This window comes from Hippocampus comes, unplaced genomic scaffold (genome assembly GCF_001891065.2).
Source record: "Hippocampus comes isolate QL1 unplaced genomic scaffold, H_comes_QL1_v1.1 scaffold111, whole genome shotgun sequence".
NCBI lineage: Eukaryota > Metazoa > Chordata > Actinopteri > Syngnathiformes > Syngnathidae > Hippocampus > Hippocampus comes.
Window position 1 is genome coordinate 1,046,536 of NW_017805698.1, and position 17,180 is coordinate 1,063,715.

General features: G+C 39.9%; 1 protein-coding gene across 7 annotated transcripts in view; it reads left to right on the top strand.

Moving 5' to 3' along the window:
- Positions 1-17,180, top strand: part of epha3 (eph receptor A3) — a 91,935-nt gene that overhangs the window by 50,618 nt on the left and 24,137 nt on the right. For all 7 annotated transcript variants that reach the window (XM_019882435.1, XM_019882437.1, XM_019882438.1 and 4 more), the window contains 4 exons: positions 865-1,020; positions 2,676-3,035; positions 11,198-11,322; positions 16,910-17,072. In XM_019882435.1, the coding sequence (XP_019737994.1) occupies positions 865-1,020; positions 2,676-3,035; positions 11,198-11,322; positions 16,910-17,072 (804 nt within the window). The remainder of the gene's footprint in view (positions 1-864; positions 1,021-2,675; positions 3,036-11,197; positions 11,323-16,909; positions 17,073-17,180) is intronic.

Genomic DNA, 17,180 nt, shown 5'->3' on the forward strand with positions numbered 1-17,180 from the left:
CACACACACACACACACACACACACACACACACACACACACACACACTCAGAATTACACACCCGGCTGGATGTAGTGGAGTGTTTACTGCAGAATTGGGACCTTGGCGTGCCAGTGTCAGTGATGGATAAGGTAGTCGTGGTATGGGCAGTGTCACCGGCTTTTGCAGGAGGGTGTTGTTCTGCTGAGCCAACATATTCTGCTAGCTTTCCTGCGGTTGCTGGTACTGTTGTATTTCTGACTAGGTGTTTGAACATGTTCAGTTGTGTCAGTTTCAATCTCTTTTAATTTGTTTTAAAATTGTTTGCGGGTCTCACATGTTTCTTTTCTTTTTTTTTTTTTTTGCATTTGATATCATAGTATGGCATGGGATTTTGGCAGCACTTGAAAGTACAGCATGAATGCACTTTTAACTCAATTTGGTATTTATTTGTATATATGTGTAGCTTTAAACACACTTGATCACTAGGACAAAAACAAGCAGTAGTTAGTACCTAAGTTGCATTGTCACATATAGCATTTGTGATGATCTTTACAAAAAAATTAATACAATGAGCCTTATTTTAATGAGTGGACAATTTGCCTACTTAATGCGATGTTTTCTAAAAAGCAAAGATGGAATTAATTGAGACAATTTAGTGAAGTGTTTCATAGAAGGAGATATAGAGTTATTGCTACATTGAAGGATATTATTATACATTGTGCTGTAACGGGCATGCTCCTGTTTGCATGTGCGTGTTTTAGACACCACCCAAGTTTCATTCCTTATACTTTGGGTGCTGTGGAGGAGAGTTTATCTCTGACGTTGCTGCTGATGGGCTCCTTCTGCATGACATTAATGTCTCTATCTCTGTTTCCTCCCCAGTGTGCCGGGGTGGCTTTTACAAGTCCACACTGGGAAACGTGGAGTGCTCCAAGTGTCCACCTCATAGTTATGCTCACCATGAAGGGTCACTGCATTGCGGATGTGAGAAAAACTACTTCCGTGCCGAGGGAGACCCAGCCTCCATGGCCTGTACACGTAAGTAGGAACGTTTGCACATCAAACTGATGGGATGCAGGTTGTGATCATCTCATTATAACCGGTGCCTCCCAATGTCTCACAGTAGAAAAATTATGATATGGGTGGGAGGATTTTTTTTTTTCAGCAGCAATAAAAATATTAAATAAAACACATCTTCACCCTGCCTTGAGGAGTTAATTCCCTGTTATTTTGACTGTCAATACACGTTAGTGTTCTTTGATGAACTGAATGCTTTCAGATGTTTCTCGCTCTGAGTTATCGTGCACAATTTTTCTACATCAAATTGTACAATGAAGGTAATGTTGTGTAATGTGGGAAAATAAAGCATTTGACAAAACTATAACTACCTATGGACAGATTTAAGAATATCAGTTCGGGCCATCATTATTACATTATCTTATCGAAGATGTTAGTGTGTAAACACATTGTGATTTGCAATGTTAACTTCGAATTGCTGTTCAATTTGCAGCGTAGAGATTGGCCAGACAGCTTCTGAACCTTTTTTTTTTATCCCAGTTTGGGGGGGGGGGATTTGGTTTCATTTATGTGTAAATTGTCTCCAAATTTATTGAGACCATATCTTGGAAAATATTGACCTATCATTAAAACGAAAACCCAAGTTGACAGGTTCAAAGCTGTTGACAGGAAACCACATCAATTCAACTTCGAAGGCAGTGGTAATGAATTCATGGGTCATTCAAGTTGCAAATGTTTATTGGTCTGAATCACCCTTTCTCCTGCCGACATGATTCTGTTTGTCCTCCTCTGATGCACATTGATTGCAGATTCATCTTACAAGCTTTCCAAAAGCCGTTCCCCAAGAAACTATAAATCAGCCCATTCGCTGATGTCTGATTACGTATTAATTTATGACCAAAGGACTGAGAGAGAAAAGTAATTTATCATGTTTCACCAATTGCAGGAACACAGTTGAACATATAAAAGGACACTCTCAGTAATGGACAGAATTCTAATTAGAAGACCTGTCATGACAGGCTATTATTATTTAAACACCATCTGGTCAGCTGGCCAGCTTTTCTCTCTTTTGGGCAGACAGAGCGGTACAAGGGCTGCAACTAAAAATGATTAATCATTTAAAGAGGTGCGGGTGAGGATCTTTAGAGTTGGCCTTGACATTTAAAAGCATCATCAGCCAAAACAGAAAAGCAATTGGTGCCTGTGACATTTAACCGTACGCCACATTGTTGTTTTTAGTGATCATGAACCTGAACGGATTAATTACAATGCAAAGATTAAAATACAATAATTGACAATTACAAACAATCAGTCAGAATAATCATTTTGTACATAACACTGCTTTACAATCCACGGTCTACTTTTACACCAGGAATAAAGATTACAGATTATGACCTTTTCAGTTGTTGCCAACACAAACTGTAAAAAGCCAGGCCTTGTAAAAGTGGAATTCAGAACTGCTGAGCTGATGTATTGGCTTACATCGCACTCATAAAATGGCGGTTAGTGGATTTGCCATTTGCCATTAAATGCCATTTTCTTTGTGCTCTCCCCCCCCCTCCCCCCATCTCATGACTTCACTTTCCTTCTGCTTTTGCTTCCTTTTCTCATCCTGTGTATCCAATGACCTCCTGGTCTTCTCACTTCCACTTCATGTCCTCTCCTCTGACCACCAGGCCCTCCCTCCGCTCCTCGTAACGTTATCTCCTCCATCAACGAGACCTCCGTTATCCTAGACTGGAGCTGGCCAGAGGACACAGGTGGCCGCAGGGACCTCACCTTTACTGTCCTCTGCAAACGATGTCGGGCCGGAGCCGCAAATGGAAGCAATGGTGGCAGCCCGCGATGTGAGCCCTGCCGAAGCAATGTCCGCTTTCTTCCAAGGGCCACGGGCCTCCAAAACACCACCGTGACAGTAGGAGACCTGCTAGCTCACACCAACTACACGTTTGAGATTGAGGCACAGAATGGAGTCTCGTCACTGGCGCCCAAGATGAGGCAGTATGCCGCTGTCACCATTACCACCAATCAAGCCGGTGAGATGTTACAACAGATGGTAGATAATACCAGTCAAATATTCTGCTTCCACATTAGCAATGTGTGCTGGGGTGCATTTCACAAGCATGCCAAAATGTATTTGTCTATCAATCTTAAACTAGGTTATTGTTTTTTCCAAAACACATTGCAAAGCATTATTGTTTTTCAAAACCCCACAAGTAGTAACATATGAAACTTGTGACTACTTAACTTTAGAATGCTTATGTACTGACAGTTTTGCACGCACTTGATCCATCCACCAATTTTTCGATCCGCTTATCCTCATGAGGGTCGTGTGTGTGCTGGAGCCTATCCCAGGTGTCTTTGGGCAGTAGGCGGGGGACACCCTGAACTGGTTGCCAGCCAATCGTAGGGCACACTGAGACGAACAACCATTCGCGCCCACGGAAAATTTGAGCGTTCAATGCATTTTTTTAGAATGTAGGAGGAAACCGGAGTATCCGGAGAAAACCTATACAGGCACAGGGAGAACATGCAAACTTCACACAGGAAGGCCGGAGCTGGAATCGAACCCTGCAGCTCTGCATTGTGAGGCTGACGTGCTCACCAGTCGCCCACCGTACCATTTTGCACACATTTGCCCATTAAAAATTATTTCTCTTATAATGTATGTTCATATATACTGTATAGTACAGTAAGGCCAACAACAAAATTCAGCTTTGCTAACAGCCACAGTCCAAATAAGGCTATGATCAAAGACCTTGAAACAAAAATAAAAGCAATGAAGGAAACTATTGGTGTAAAGAAAGCAATCCACTGCGAACACTCAGAACACCAAAGAAAATAAATGAAAGAAATGACAAAAGTCATCCTTTCACAAAAGAGAAACATAACCACCAATGAAAACAATCACAAAGCAAACATTTGTACAAGTTTTCAGAGGATTCACAATCTGGCAGTTATTCTTGAAGGCTTGTCTGGAATGAAAGGTTGGGGCAAGAGAAGCTGCGTTTTGCCAAAACAATTGTTTTAACATACTCATTGGGAGCATAAAGGTTTTTTCTCAGTGGTCAAAACAATCAAATGTCTGTATTTCAATTACATCCAGCCAAGACCCTCGGTCAGGAATGTGACTTATCCCTCAACTCACCTAAAACACCCACATCAACGCCATTATTGGAGGTGGGTGTTGCAGCCTTTTTGGCTGCCACGTATAAGGACATGAGTTTGAATGATTTGGGAGGAAATGGGTTGCAAACCTCCCATTGATGCATGCAGGAAGTACCCACTTGGAACAATAGCTGCCCAATTGATACAACCATGAAGACTCAATCACCATTGAGTCGAGAAAGCAATTCAGTTGTTTGCAGGATACAAGACAAACAATGCACGGGTGGAACAACTTACCGGGTCTCTAATATAGTATGAACTCAGTATACACTGTATTAAGTGTTTTAAAGTTGTGTGACATCCATCTGTATCAAAGTGGACATGCAAAAGAAGGGAAGACGGATGTTTATTTTTTATTTTATTTTTTTTATTGTTTCTCAAACGTGGAAGCTTTTTTAGTCCAATGCTTATAAGGGGCAGAAACAGGGAAGCAATACGTCACTGAAGTTATTTTGGTAAAATCGTGGTCTTAAAGAATGAATAGCAATAAAAGACTTGCTGTGTTTGGTGGGGCATGTGGCCCACACGTTGCTTTAATATTTGTAATGGTGGCTGCAACTACTGAAGAGGTAATATTGCTTTGACATTACAAGCCCAGTTTAATTTATTTTGCAAGACCTTATTTACTTTTTGCTGTGGTTGTTATCGCAGATATGGGAAGGTGTCTGTAGCTTTTCTTATTTATTGTTGGTATTGCCATTTTTTTGTTATTGTTTCAATTCTGAGACCAAGCAGCCTCAGGGGCTCCAGGATGTCCTGTCTAAACAAGTACTGTATTGTATATTTACAGCTGTGCAGCACACCTCTTACAAATATCACAGGTGCCAAAAAGTGTATACCTTTCTATCATCCTCCAGCAATTGTCTCCTACTTGTACTTTGTGATGACACACTAGGATAGATATCTGGGTCACAAGCAGCAGGACAGAGGAGGGAGACGGCACGGAGTCACGAGACACAAAGGAGCCTTAACAAACTGCACGCTATCTAAATAGCGTGAGGACTGAACACTGTCTCGACTCAACCCTTCTGGATATAGCATGACCTGAATGACATTTGAAGTGATAACTCTTAGAAGAGGCTGAAAGAAAAATACCCAAACATATTATCATCACTACTCTTCCATAAGATAATATTTCTCTCCCCTTTTATATTTAATGCTTTAGCCTTCAATTTAATGTTCATGTTCAAATGTACTTACACCAATCATAAATGCTTGATATTTAGAAGTCAAACCTGGGCTGCAGCATAATCATGGTCAATGACTGGAGCCTGACATCTCAGAAATGAAAATGTCATCCATTTTACAGGCAACCTTAGAGTAACCATGGGCTCCTAAAACTGCCATACTTAAAAAAAAAAAAAGACATCTAACCTGAGATCTGCAGTGGCTCTCAGAAGAACAAGAAGGCAAACAGAAGTGGTGCTTCCACATTACAGCTGTAAAATGTACTAAAGTCAATGCAAAAGCTGAATTTTGCTTTTCATCTACATAGTTGGTGTTTGTTTTAATCAGGTGTCATTAGATTGTTTCATACTTTGTCTTTTTCTGATAGCTGCCATTTTTTTTTCATTTATTTTATCTCTCAAAGCTATTGTGTCTCATTTATGTCAAGAAAGTGGCAACTCACGATATTTTTTGGATGCACTCTATATTGACAAAAGGGTTGGCCATTTCACCTACGGGAAATACAGATAGAATGACATATACTGTAGAGTTGGTTTTCCTTGGGCTGAGAATAATGTTTCAATGCTCAACCCAAGATTTCACAATGTATCCATGGGAATTTTTGTGTGGTCAGAGGTCACTGGTGTTGAAGATTGGAGCCTGGCTCACAATCTCAGTTCTAGTTCATCCTAAATGTATTTTCAAGGGGTGAAGTTAGCGCTCTCTAATTCTTCCACACCAAAGTCATCCAGTCATACTTCTATGGAGTTGGACTCTTTTCCATGACAGCATGACCGTAAGCGAGAGGTGTGGAAGACCCTTGACTGGTCATCAAGCAATCAGAAGGCACACACAAAAAACAATTTGAAGTCTTAGGTAAAATGAACGCACATGTTTTTGGAAAGTTTCTAAATAAAATACACAATTAATTGACTACTCTCTGTAACACATTGTTGGAGGAGTCCACATTAGACTGAAGGGTTTGTCCCATCCAAACAGACCAGGAGACACATATCCAGAATTGATTATTGTAACAGTCTTCTTCCTGGACTCCCTCAAATGAGCATCAAATAGCTGCAGCTGACCACAGCAAAGAGATCAGAACATATTACTCCAGTCCTTAGGGCTGAACCCTGGCACCCATTTGCCTGTAGAATAGATTTTAAAGTTCTGCTACTACACTAGTATAAATCACTCAATGGTTTGGATTGAATACATTAAAGAAATGCTGATTGAATATAAACCGAGTAGATCTGCCAACTTGGGTCAGTTAGTAGACCCCAGAGTTCAAAGTAAATATAGCGAAGCTGCATTTAGCCCTTATGCTGCACATAAATGGAATAAGTTGCCAAAAGAAGTGAAGTTAGCCCCGAGGCTAAATGTTTTTAAGTCCAGGTTAAAAAACTGTGCTTTTTTTCTCATATCTTTGATTAAGGTACTCTGAACAATTTTAAATCATTTTTTTTCCTTTCAGTTATTTTTGAAACCTACTTTTCTTTCTTTTTTTTTTTTACTTTTAAATTTAAAGGTTTATTTTTGCCAATGTGTTTAAATGGTATCAATGTAGCTTCTCGTGACTTTTTTTTTTTTGTGTTGTCTTTTTTTTTCTGTGAAGCACATTGAGTTGCCAAGTATATGAAATGTGCTATACAGATAAAATGGCCTTGGCCTGCCTTTAGCGACCCACATGCGGCAAACACATGGGAAGACTATGGTCTATTGAATTGTGTGGCAACAGTCAGATCGTGTGAACTCATAAAGTTGCAAAGCATTTATGATGAATGTTGGCTGTAATTACATTGCATGGTCCCAGACTCACAGTTTGCTTATATAGATGATAAGAACCAGACCTACTTTAAGTGACAGGACATGGATTCGTCACACATAAATATTCTGTTTTTGTTTATGTGTATTCATGTATGTGTGACTTGACTGAAGTGGAGAGGGCCACCGAATTTTGCAACAACATATTTATGTCTGTGTGTTGAGCAGAACTTTTTGGGGGGGATTATCGTAAATATAATCTGCAGGGATAGTCAAGGGGAGTTTTTTTTTTTTTTTTTTTTCTGAACATATACAGCATATGACTTGGAGTGCACTTATCAATGCTAAGGGCTATGTGTGCGCTGAATACTAACAACTGTCTTTGAGTAATTGTCAGAAGAGATGGATCTTAGCTTTATACATTGTTGATAATCACACAAAGATGCAGGCAGACACACACACTTTGAAGCTGAAAGACACTACGCACTCCACCTGACATACTGTATTAGCATGTCTCAGTCCAAAGAATATCTCCCCCTGCAGCTGTACACTCTCCTTTGGCCCTGGGAGTTTACAAGGATTAAGTATGTCGGTGTGCCAGCCCTACCTGATCTACTCACACGTAGAGATGCCAAAGCAGTTAAAAGATGGATTAAGTGTTTCCCTGGGTAGTAGCAGTGTGTCCGGGCAGTTATGTCAGATACAATTCCTCCTCTCATCTCTTTGCCCTCCAACTCATGGTCATGTTGACTAAGTCTGTGATCTATATTTAAAGCAGTTTATTCCAACACTAACCCTTTGAACTGCTCCTGAGTCTAATAGAGGGGAAAACGCTTGTGCATACAGTACTGCACAGATCCTAAATAGAGAGGCCACTCGCCATTTTCACCCATTTTACCTGGACATACATTTAAGTTGGACATAATATGTATAAGTGACTTTAGTCAAATGTTAATCTCTTGATTTGATAAGGGAACTAGTCTTTGATAGAAATTTAAATGATCTTACATCCAGTTAGTGCTAATGTGTGAGGATGAGAGGTAATGTGGATTTGCTTGCATCGTAGAAGGATTACACAAAAAAACTATGAACTGATTTCCTTTGTGAGTGGTGACACATGGTGCTGAGTGAGAACCCATTACGGTTTGATAAGGACCCTAATAAAGTTGAGGATACAATCATGTGTTTTCACTTTTCATTGCACAGTCCACTGGAATTGAGGCCAAGTAGGGCAGCAGCCACCAATCAGATCCAATTGATAGAGCTGTACAAGTAGGGCTTTATTGGAACAGTGTGGCTTGTCAACTTGGCATTTTTCTATCAAAAAAGTCAAGTTTTGATTTAAATGGACTGTATGCACGCAGCACTTCCGCGTTTGATGTCGCAAGGTACCAAAGCTTCCGTTTTGGGGGAGGAGCATCATCAAAGTCTGTTGTGAGTATCTTTTAATGTAGATTTTGCAATGTAGCTCCTCTCCCGAGACCACCAGAGTTCACTTAGTACTGTCCTTCCCACTCTCAGGTAAATGGGTGCAAGCAAAGGGGTGGAGCTCCATACAGAGCCTGTTGTCTCCTCTACCACATCCAATAATCAATATTTTACTATCAGATAATAATCCTTGAACTCTGTACTGTCCTCTCTTCTCCTCTTCTTTCTCCTGATGAATATACGCAACCACACGCATGCAAACGATCTTGAAAAAAATTATCCTAAAATGTTGACAAGTGATAGAAATTCAAACTCGAACCGACGACACCTTTACCAGAAAGGGTGATGCCTTATGAGATTTTACCGGAAATACGTCACACCACTGTTATTATTATTCATTATATAATGGTTAGATAATTACAGGGGGAATTCTATACTTGAATTATTGTGTCAGTATTCTTACAAGGCTTGAATTTATTTTTTAGTAATTATTTCAGCGCATTAAGTCTGTATGAGTTATGTGCTCCCTGACCAATTGTCCTTACGTATTCCTATAAGTGCCATTTAAAACACTTAATAATGGCACCACAGGCCAGTCTGACTCTCTGTGGCACCTAAGTCATAAAGTTAAGACCTTAGAAAAAAACAAGAGACAACAAATTAAGCATTTTGCAGTAGACAAGCTGAAAGAGATAAAGAAAGGAAACCTAAAATGATGATGCGAGGAACTTGAAGTTGCCCTTAAGCTACTTAGACACACAAAATCATTACCACCATAAACCGCAGTGCCAATAAAAAGCACCGCCTTGCCCCACTATCACAACCAAGGGGAGAGGAAGGGTTGGCGGTATGGAAACAGATTCTTCCCATCTGGATTCGTTATAGAAAAAAAAAATCCCAACAGATTTACACTTGGGTATATGCATGGGAAGACAAAAAAACACCCATACCCACAAAGGCACACTCTGTGGCTTTACAATAGCAATCAACCAAAGCTTGAACATTTCAAAGACAAACATGTTTTTTCCTGTGGTCTAATAAAATTAAAAGTCAATGCCTCAGATGGAGAGCAAACCCCAGAGCTCCCTGGCAATTAGAGAGCAGTTAAAAAAAAAGGGAAATGAGAATCCGAGTGAAGAAAGACCAAAAAGAACATGTGGGGTGCAGAAAATTACTAGAGTGGGACCATGTGAACATCTTGAAGTGAATGATTGCCGAGGAAAACTGGAGAGTAAGGAGCAAACCCCAGAAAATGGAAGGGTCAACTACCCAGAAAGTTAGCTGACCCATTGTCTTTTTGTCAGGGATAGTGCAGCCTTTGGAAACCCAGTTGTTGCGTGTGTTACGGGAGATGCAAGGGATGTCGCCCCATGGCCAAACATGCTGTTCTCTGTGGCTAGCCGCTTGAACCTTTCGTCCATTGCTAGCAATGATGGGAGTTCGTAGTCAAACAAACAACAGAGAGATGGGGTGGTGCAGCCAAGTTGACTGTATTTATGGCAGTCGTTCCCTATGCTCATTAAACTCAACTTGAGCTACTTATTTTCACTCTGCTATATACTTAAACCTTTATATTCCATCCTAAACAGCAGCGTACCGCTATGCACAAACACTTCTGCATTTCTCGGGACTGTTTCATTTTTCCACTGTGACATGTTTGGTAATTTCATTGACAAGCGGGGATGATACTTTGGGTACATATATTGATGGCTTGAAGCTAGTCAGTAAAACTTCATAGATAAACCACGTCACATTAAAAGCCACGGGGTTCAAATCGTGGGGAAAAAAGTGGCGGCTTACAGTCTGAAAAATCCGGTAACGCTACAACATTTTATATGATCCATCTCTGTGTTGTCCAGGTGCCTCGAATACATTTTTCCATGTTGTGTCTTGACAGAGAGTCCTTCAACACCGAGTCGGCTGTATTTGCTCATGTTTTAGTGCTAAGAATATTTTTTTTTTTTCCAATATGGTCTTATACATTGGACTTTTCAAATAAGAGATGTCATATTTGTATCGACTGAAGAAACGCAGAAGTGCAAGGGGAGCCTCAGAGGACCATGATTTGAAAGGAGCCCTTCAGGAATATGAATGAATGCCTGTTTGCTATTCTGTTTTTGTAAGTCTTGGAATATTAACCATAGTAACAGAAATCATGAGGGCCACTGCCAACTTCTATTCGCAGCTATGAGATGCTTCAAAAGTTATAATCCTTCTCTAACTCATGGTTCTCTCGTGTGATGAGGACACAGGAATTATTCTTTGGGGATTGGAGGAGACATCATGTCTCCTCCAATGGCACATGGGTGGATATGTTAGTTATATGGACACGTTAGACTGAATTACGATATCTAAACACTTTCCTCAAGTGACTACCTATCTGCCCTTACATGAGAACTGTGTGTGTGTGTGTGTGTGTGTGTGTGTGTGTGTGTGTGTGTGTGTGTGTGTGTGTGTTGTTTGCACTTGCTACTTTATGTAAATCATCTGTATACAACCCCCAGTCTAAGCCTACATCCTTTAATGTGGCCCCACTGGACAGAAAACTGAATTAGCCTAACAGAAATGCTAGACAATTGCCAGGATGCAACTGAACTTCTACTGAACCTCCATATAGGATAACTCACTGTCTCACATGCTCTATTTTTCTCTCTCTGGTTTTTCTACCCAGCTCCCTCTCCAGTAATAGTGATCAAAAAGGAGAAGACATCACGGAATAGTGTTTCGTTGTCTTGGCTGGAGCCAGAGAGACCGAACGGCATTATTCTCGACTACGAGATCAAATACTATGAAAAGGTTGGTACTTACTGGATTTCATCACACCTTTCCTCATTAGCACTATGTGCTCTCCTTATTTTAGTTGTGAGTTTATACATAAATTCACACTAACAGTGTAACATTAAGTGTCAACATAATTTGTTCCCTCATGATGGCCGACTTTTAATTTCTTCGAAAGCTCAAAACTCCCTTTGCTGGTTCTCCCGCTTGAATATGTCTAAAAAAGCCACCGAAAAAAGACAATGCATGCACAGAGTTAATCCTTTGTTTTTAGCTACACTGACCTCTGCATTTTGCTTCATCTAGTGTGATGCAAAGTTATTGAAGTTGATGAAAAATAACAAAATAACTAAAAAAAATAATAATAATTTTCATTAATGAAATAAAATGAGAATGAAAATGCTATTAGAGAAGTGAAAGCTAACAGAAACTACAATTTAAGTTCATTTTAAATGTATTCATTTTGGTCTTGCTGTTCATCACTTACAGAAGAAGGAAGTTCAGTTGTTTTGTAGTTTATTACACAATATTGTTTAAATTTATGTTGCGCTCAACAAATATTCTATATATAAAAAAAATAAAACTAATACTAAACCTCAATCCAAAAGAAGTAGTTTGAAAATTATTACACCTAAAAAAACAAACAAAATTGTTTTACATACTCATCAAACATAAGTACCGGTACATTTAAAAAATAAAACTCAAACCGAATTAAAAACTAACCGAATTGAAAAATCCACACCTGCTATCACCCTGGTTCGATACCACACGCAGTGACAATTCAACCTTCAAGATTTAATGTGACTTTAAAGGTAGAAATCTGTAGTGTATTTCACAATCATGATCTGTTTAACCACCGTTGTTGAACATTTAGGACAGTATGAATTGACATGATATTTAAAAAATGATATAAGCTTTAAAATATAATATGACCCGCAACCCTTGTGAAGATAAGGTGGTTCGGATCATGGCTGGATGGATGTACATAGTCTACGAGGGTTGCAGGAAGACAGAACCTACTGTAAGTCAGCCTAAAAGCGGAGGAGAGAAAGGGTCATCCTGGGCAGATTGCCAATGAATCCGATTCAGAAAGCATTTCTTAAAGTTCAGGAAAAGGGACCGGGCAAGTCTTTGGGTTGTTGACAGAACAGTTGAGGAAAACTGTTTGTCTCTGTGACTGACAGTGACTCCCCTCTTTTCTCTCCCTTGACAACATGAGACGCACGACATGAACTAAATAGTTTAATCTCTTGAAATGTTCTTAGGCAAAATTTATTGTGTTTGACACAACCCTCTCAGTATTCTGATCCATAACAAACAGTACTCAGTTACAACACTTAAACACCTGTGCAATACAAATGAAAAACAAATTCCGTTTCTTGGGTATCCTACACAGCAGTTATGAAGGTTAAATGTGATATGGAAATATAGTGAAGTGCGATTATATCTTAATGTAAACCATGAATACAAATTTAAACGATTCTTGTGTTTCAGCAGATTGCATGATGTTATCAAGGGTATCCAATTAAAATCAGCCCCAAACTTACTCAACTTCCCCACCTGCTTTTGTCACCCCCGAACCCTTCGAATCAACTTCTCATTCCTCGTCTTGTCATCTTTATCATGTTTTTCTTTGCCTTTTCTCTTTCTTATTCTCACCTTTTTTCCCCCATGTTTCATGTTCTGCCTTTCATCTTGTCCTCCCCTCTCCTTCATGGAGTTTTATGTTTTATGGCAGACAGTAAACGGGGTCGTTCATTCTTCTGTGAGGGGAAATTAGCACCGAACGAATTACACTGCCTTTCAGCACCAATGCTACTAGAGCTGATATTTGATGGTGAAATTAGTCGTTGATGCAAGTTTAGTCACTCGAGCAGATTCACTGTGTCTGCGTGTGCTGTGTGTGTGTGTGTGTGTGTGTGAATGAGAAATGAGAGATTGCGCGTTTGTGTATGTGAGAGCAAGAGAGAGGGGGAGAGAAGAAAGTACATGTGTGTCCCCAGATCACAGTTTGCTTCAATGCCAGCCCTGGCCCCTAATCTCTTGATTAGTAGGCAGACAGAAGCAGTCTCCTCTCTAAACTCGGTTCCCTGCTCAGCCACCCTTACCTAAGATGCTAATACACGGCTGGAAAACAGCAAGGGGAAAAGTTAATGACTGATACATCGCTTTCTCATTCACACACACTTGCACACACTCAACCACAAGATGCAAATTCATTACAGAACGATGAAGAAATGAAAAGGTGGGGTTTAAAATGGCGTAAAGCACAGGGGCGTTGCATAAATCCTTGTTAGTCACATCCTGGGACACATAAGGACATGCACACAAACTCTAACACACTTTTCACAGGATTCTCCACAGCGGCCACTTTTTAAACTTCAGACAAAAGGGTTCTTCCATGCAGATGGGTGAACAAGGACACCAGTGGGAGATCCCCTTAAAAACGGTGTATTCTGGAAGGCCAGTTGAGGTGAAATCGTATGCCAAGGCTGAAGTCCGCATTGCAGCACACAAAGTGATTAAAGACAGAATCACAAAGACACACGTTGAGATAAAGGAGATTGATATACACAGAGAGACAGACACATAGAAAAAAAGAGTTGCGTTAAAGTCACTCAATTTTGTTTTGTCAAGTGGTTGCCCCAAACAAAATCTCCTGGATCCAGATATTTTTTTTTTTGAAGTAGACTATACCTCTACTTAAATTGGATCCAAAATTGTGTAAAATCAACACAAAGTTTTCTTCAGTACAGACATGCAAGCTGCCTGTGATGAAAACAAAACATATGCAGTAAGATGATGAGCTGCGCTGTCTTAAAACACAGGTTCCTCTTTTTTTTCCTTGTGCTTTTCTCTCTAGTATGGTATTTTCGTAGTAAACTCCCGTTGTCTCTCGAATACAATGATTGCACGGATGTATACTCTATATGTGGACAAATCAAATTTGAATTAAGTGATACAATTTCCTATCCGATAAAAAGGCTAATATACAGTATTTTAGGATATTTTTAATCAATAACTAATCACGTAAACATCTATTTCAGTATTGTTTTACCGTAGTTTCACGCAGGATAATTGTGCGATCTAATTTTAGGAGGAACTAAACAGCAGTAGAGTAAGTGTGTTTGCGACTTCGAATGAGCAAGGATGGCAATAAAAAGGCGTTGTCTGGGAAACCTGGAAGTGCTTTTCAGCGTTCATGGTACTTTCACAGATGTGCGAGTTACCCAAGATGCCACGAGCACTAAGACACTCGCTGCATCATCAAAGATTTTCAGCTTCAAGCTGGTCAAAATCTGGATGTCCTTTTCCTCTTAGCCTGGAGGACACAATTGTCCATGATGTTCAAAGGCAGTGTGGAAAGAAGACTCATTACACATCAGCACATTTAATGATAGTTCCTACTACTTTGGCGGATCACTCTTGAAATAGTATCGTCTAAGCAGATGCGCTTTATCAGAGATAAACTTTCTGTAGATTTATGAATGCAATAATCCCAAAGATATAACTTGTATGGCACGCATGAGCTTTGAAATAGACCATTTATCATGTCTGACACAGTTTCATATCTGCCCAAATGGTTGTTGCACATTTGATTTTCAGAATTTTTAGCTACTGGTAGCGTCGAAACAGTATTAGATGCATCAGAAAATTAAAATGCAACGAGCTATGTTGAACCACAAATTACGCTTAGCTCCAGATATATGAAAGTGGAAGGTGACTTTGCCTCTATTTGTGTTACTTTCGGTTTAAATATAAAATATATAATATGATATATTTTATTCAATCACATTATTGCTTCAACCAAAGAGAGCCTCTCATGGGCGTGAAACATCTCCACATTCAGTAAAAATGTCGTGAGCAAACTACATTTCTTGCACATATTGTTGTCATGAGCACAGAAACCTTCACATGCAGAGGTTCGGTGTGTTTATTTGGTCTTACATGGAAGGAATCCTGTTTTGCATTTTTTTTGTGCATGTTTATACAAGCAATAATTTTCTTCAGCTTTGTTTAGATTGCCAAAGCGGCATTACAGCTATGGTGGTGATCTGTAGTGCTCCGGCGAGACACACATGGTCAGCCCTTAATCACAGGATGCCATTGCTATGCTTTGCTTCCTCACACACACACACACACACACACACACACACACACACGCACACGCACGGACATAGGTCGTTTTACCACACCTGTGTGTGATTTTAAAAGGGATCCCATGCTGTCCTTGCCATTGAATGGTGACAAGCCGTGAGTGGATTTATAGTTGTGATGAAGAGTTATCCTGATGTTGGCCTGTTGTATCAGTTACCTCCACACACCCATACCAGTTTAAAAAGCTTTGTGCTCTATAAAACTCTAATCCCCCCATTACTGGCCGTGAAGTCTTTTCATATTGCCCTGTGTGTGTGTGTGTGTGTGTGTGTGTGTGCGTGTGTGTGTGTTGTCTTTTACAATGAGGGCTTGTAAATAACCCGGTTTGTAGAATGAGGATTCAACTCCCTCCTTGACGTGGGTTTGTTTTTTTTTTTTTGCTTGCCTTATTTGAGAAACCCAAGGCTCATTTTGTTAAATGAATGCCATTTAGGTTGTTGAACCTTATTTTATCTCCCCTGTTTATCTTTAATGGCTTATTTTGTTGTTGTGAATTGGTGGAATACTGCTAGATTAATGGGTTGGTAGTCATTCCTTTAAATGGCAGTTTACTCCGGCTGGGTGGAGGAACAGAGTTGGGTGCATGCAGTCCAACTTCAAATCTCAAATTAATGATGAAATTCACATCAGATCATATTCGTCACTGGCTGTCCAAATTACAATATAGCTGTGTGTGTAGATCTAGTCTCCGAATAGAATCCTTCTCGTGGTATGCAAAAAAAACATCACCGCCTAAGTACAGTTCAGTTGTATTTAACTTTTTGAGTGAAGTACCTGTGTCTTTAATGTTTAAGAAGTGTTTGTTTTTAAACAGCTATGTCAGTGCAAATTTAACTTCAATGTTCAATATATTTTAATGTAATCAGAATTCAAGTACAGTCTCCACCCCCTCCATATTTAAGCAGTAATGTCCAAAATGTGCATCACGTCAATGCGACTGATAATAATCTGTTTTATCTTTGGTAAACTGTTGTGCGCCACTGTATTTTAAAATGGGTTCTTGAAGAGCTAACGTAGCCCTGTAAAAAGTTTGACAACCACTCTCCTAAACTACTGTCACAACATAAACAATAAAAAAAAGCATCTCCCGTCAACTTAATAAACATATTAATATACTAGTCAATCAATTCTATCATCTGAAAGACCTAAAATTAAAGTGAGATTTTTCATCTCTCATCCAAGAATTCCACATCTGGTTGCAAGGTGAAGACTCCCTGTTCTTGCTTTGCTTTATCAGCATAGATCAGCAGGAGAGAAGTCGTAAAATAGGGAGGCCATAATTCATCAGATAAAGGGAAACCTGTCAAACTGTCGGCATTGTTTGGGTGTGTGTGCTTATGATGGCCCACACTCTCAGATGAGACACCGCGCATGTTGTATTCATTAATATTTCGGCCCAAGGCGATGTATTTAATTTCCCTGTCTGTATTTCTGCCTCGTCTGTTAGGAGGAGCAAGAGACCAGCTACACAATCCTTCGGGCCCGGGGTTGTAACGTGACTCTGAATGGTCTTAAGCCCAACACTGCCTACCTACTGCAGATCAGAGCCCGCACAGCTGCTGGCTACGGAGCCAGCAGCCCCAGTTTTCAGTTTGAGACCAGTCCTGACTGTAAGTGGTGGCTGCCATGTATGAAATATGGAGTTTGGTTTCCAGAATGCCGGTTTTAAACCAAGGATTCCAACATGCATTTTGTCCGTTCTTTTTAAATAACGTGTG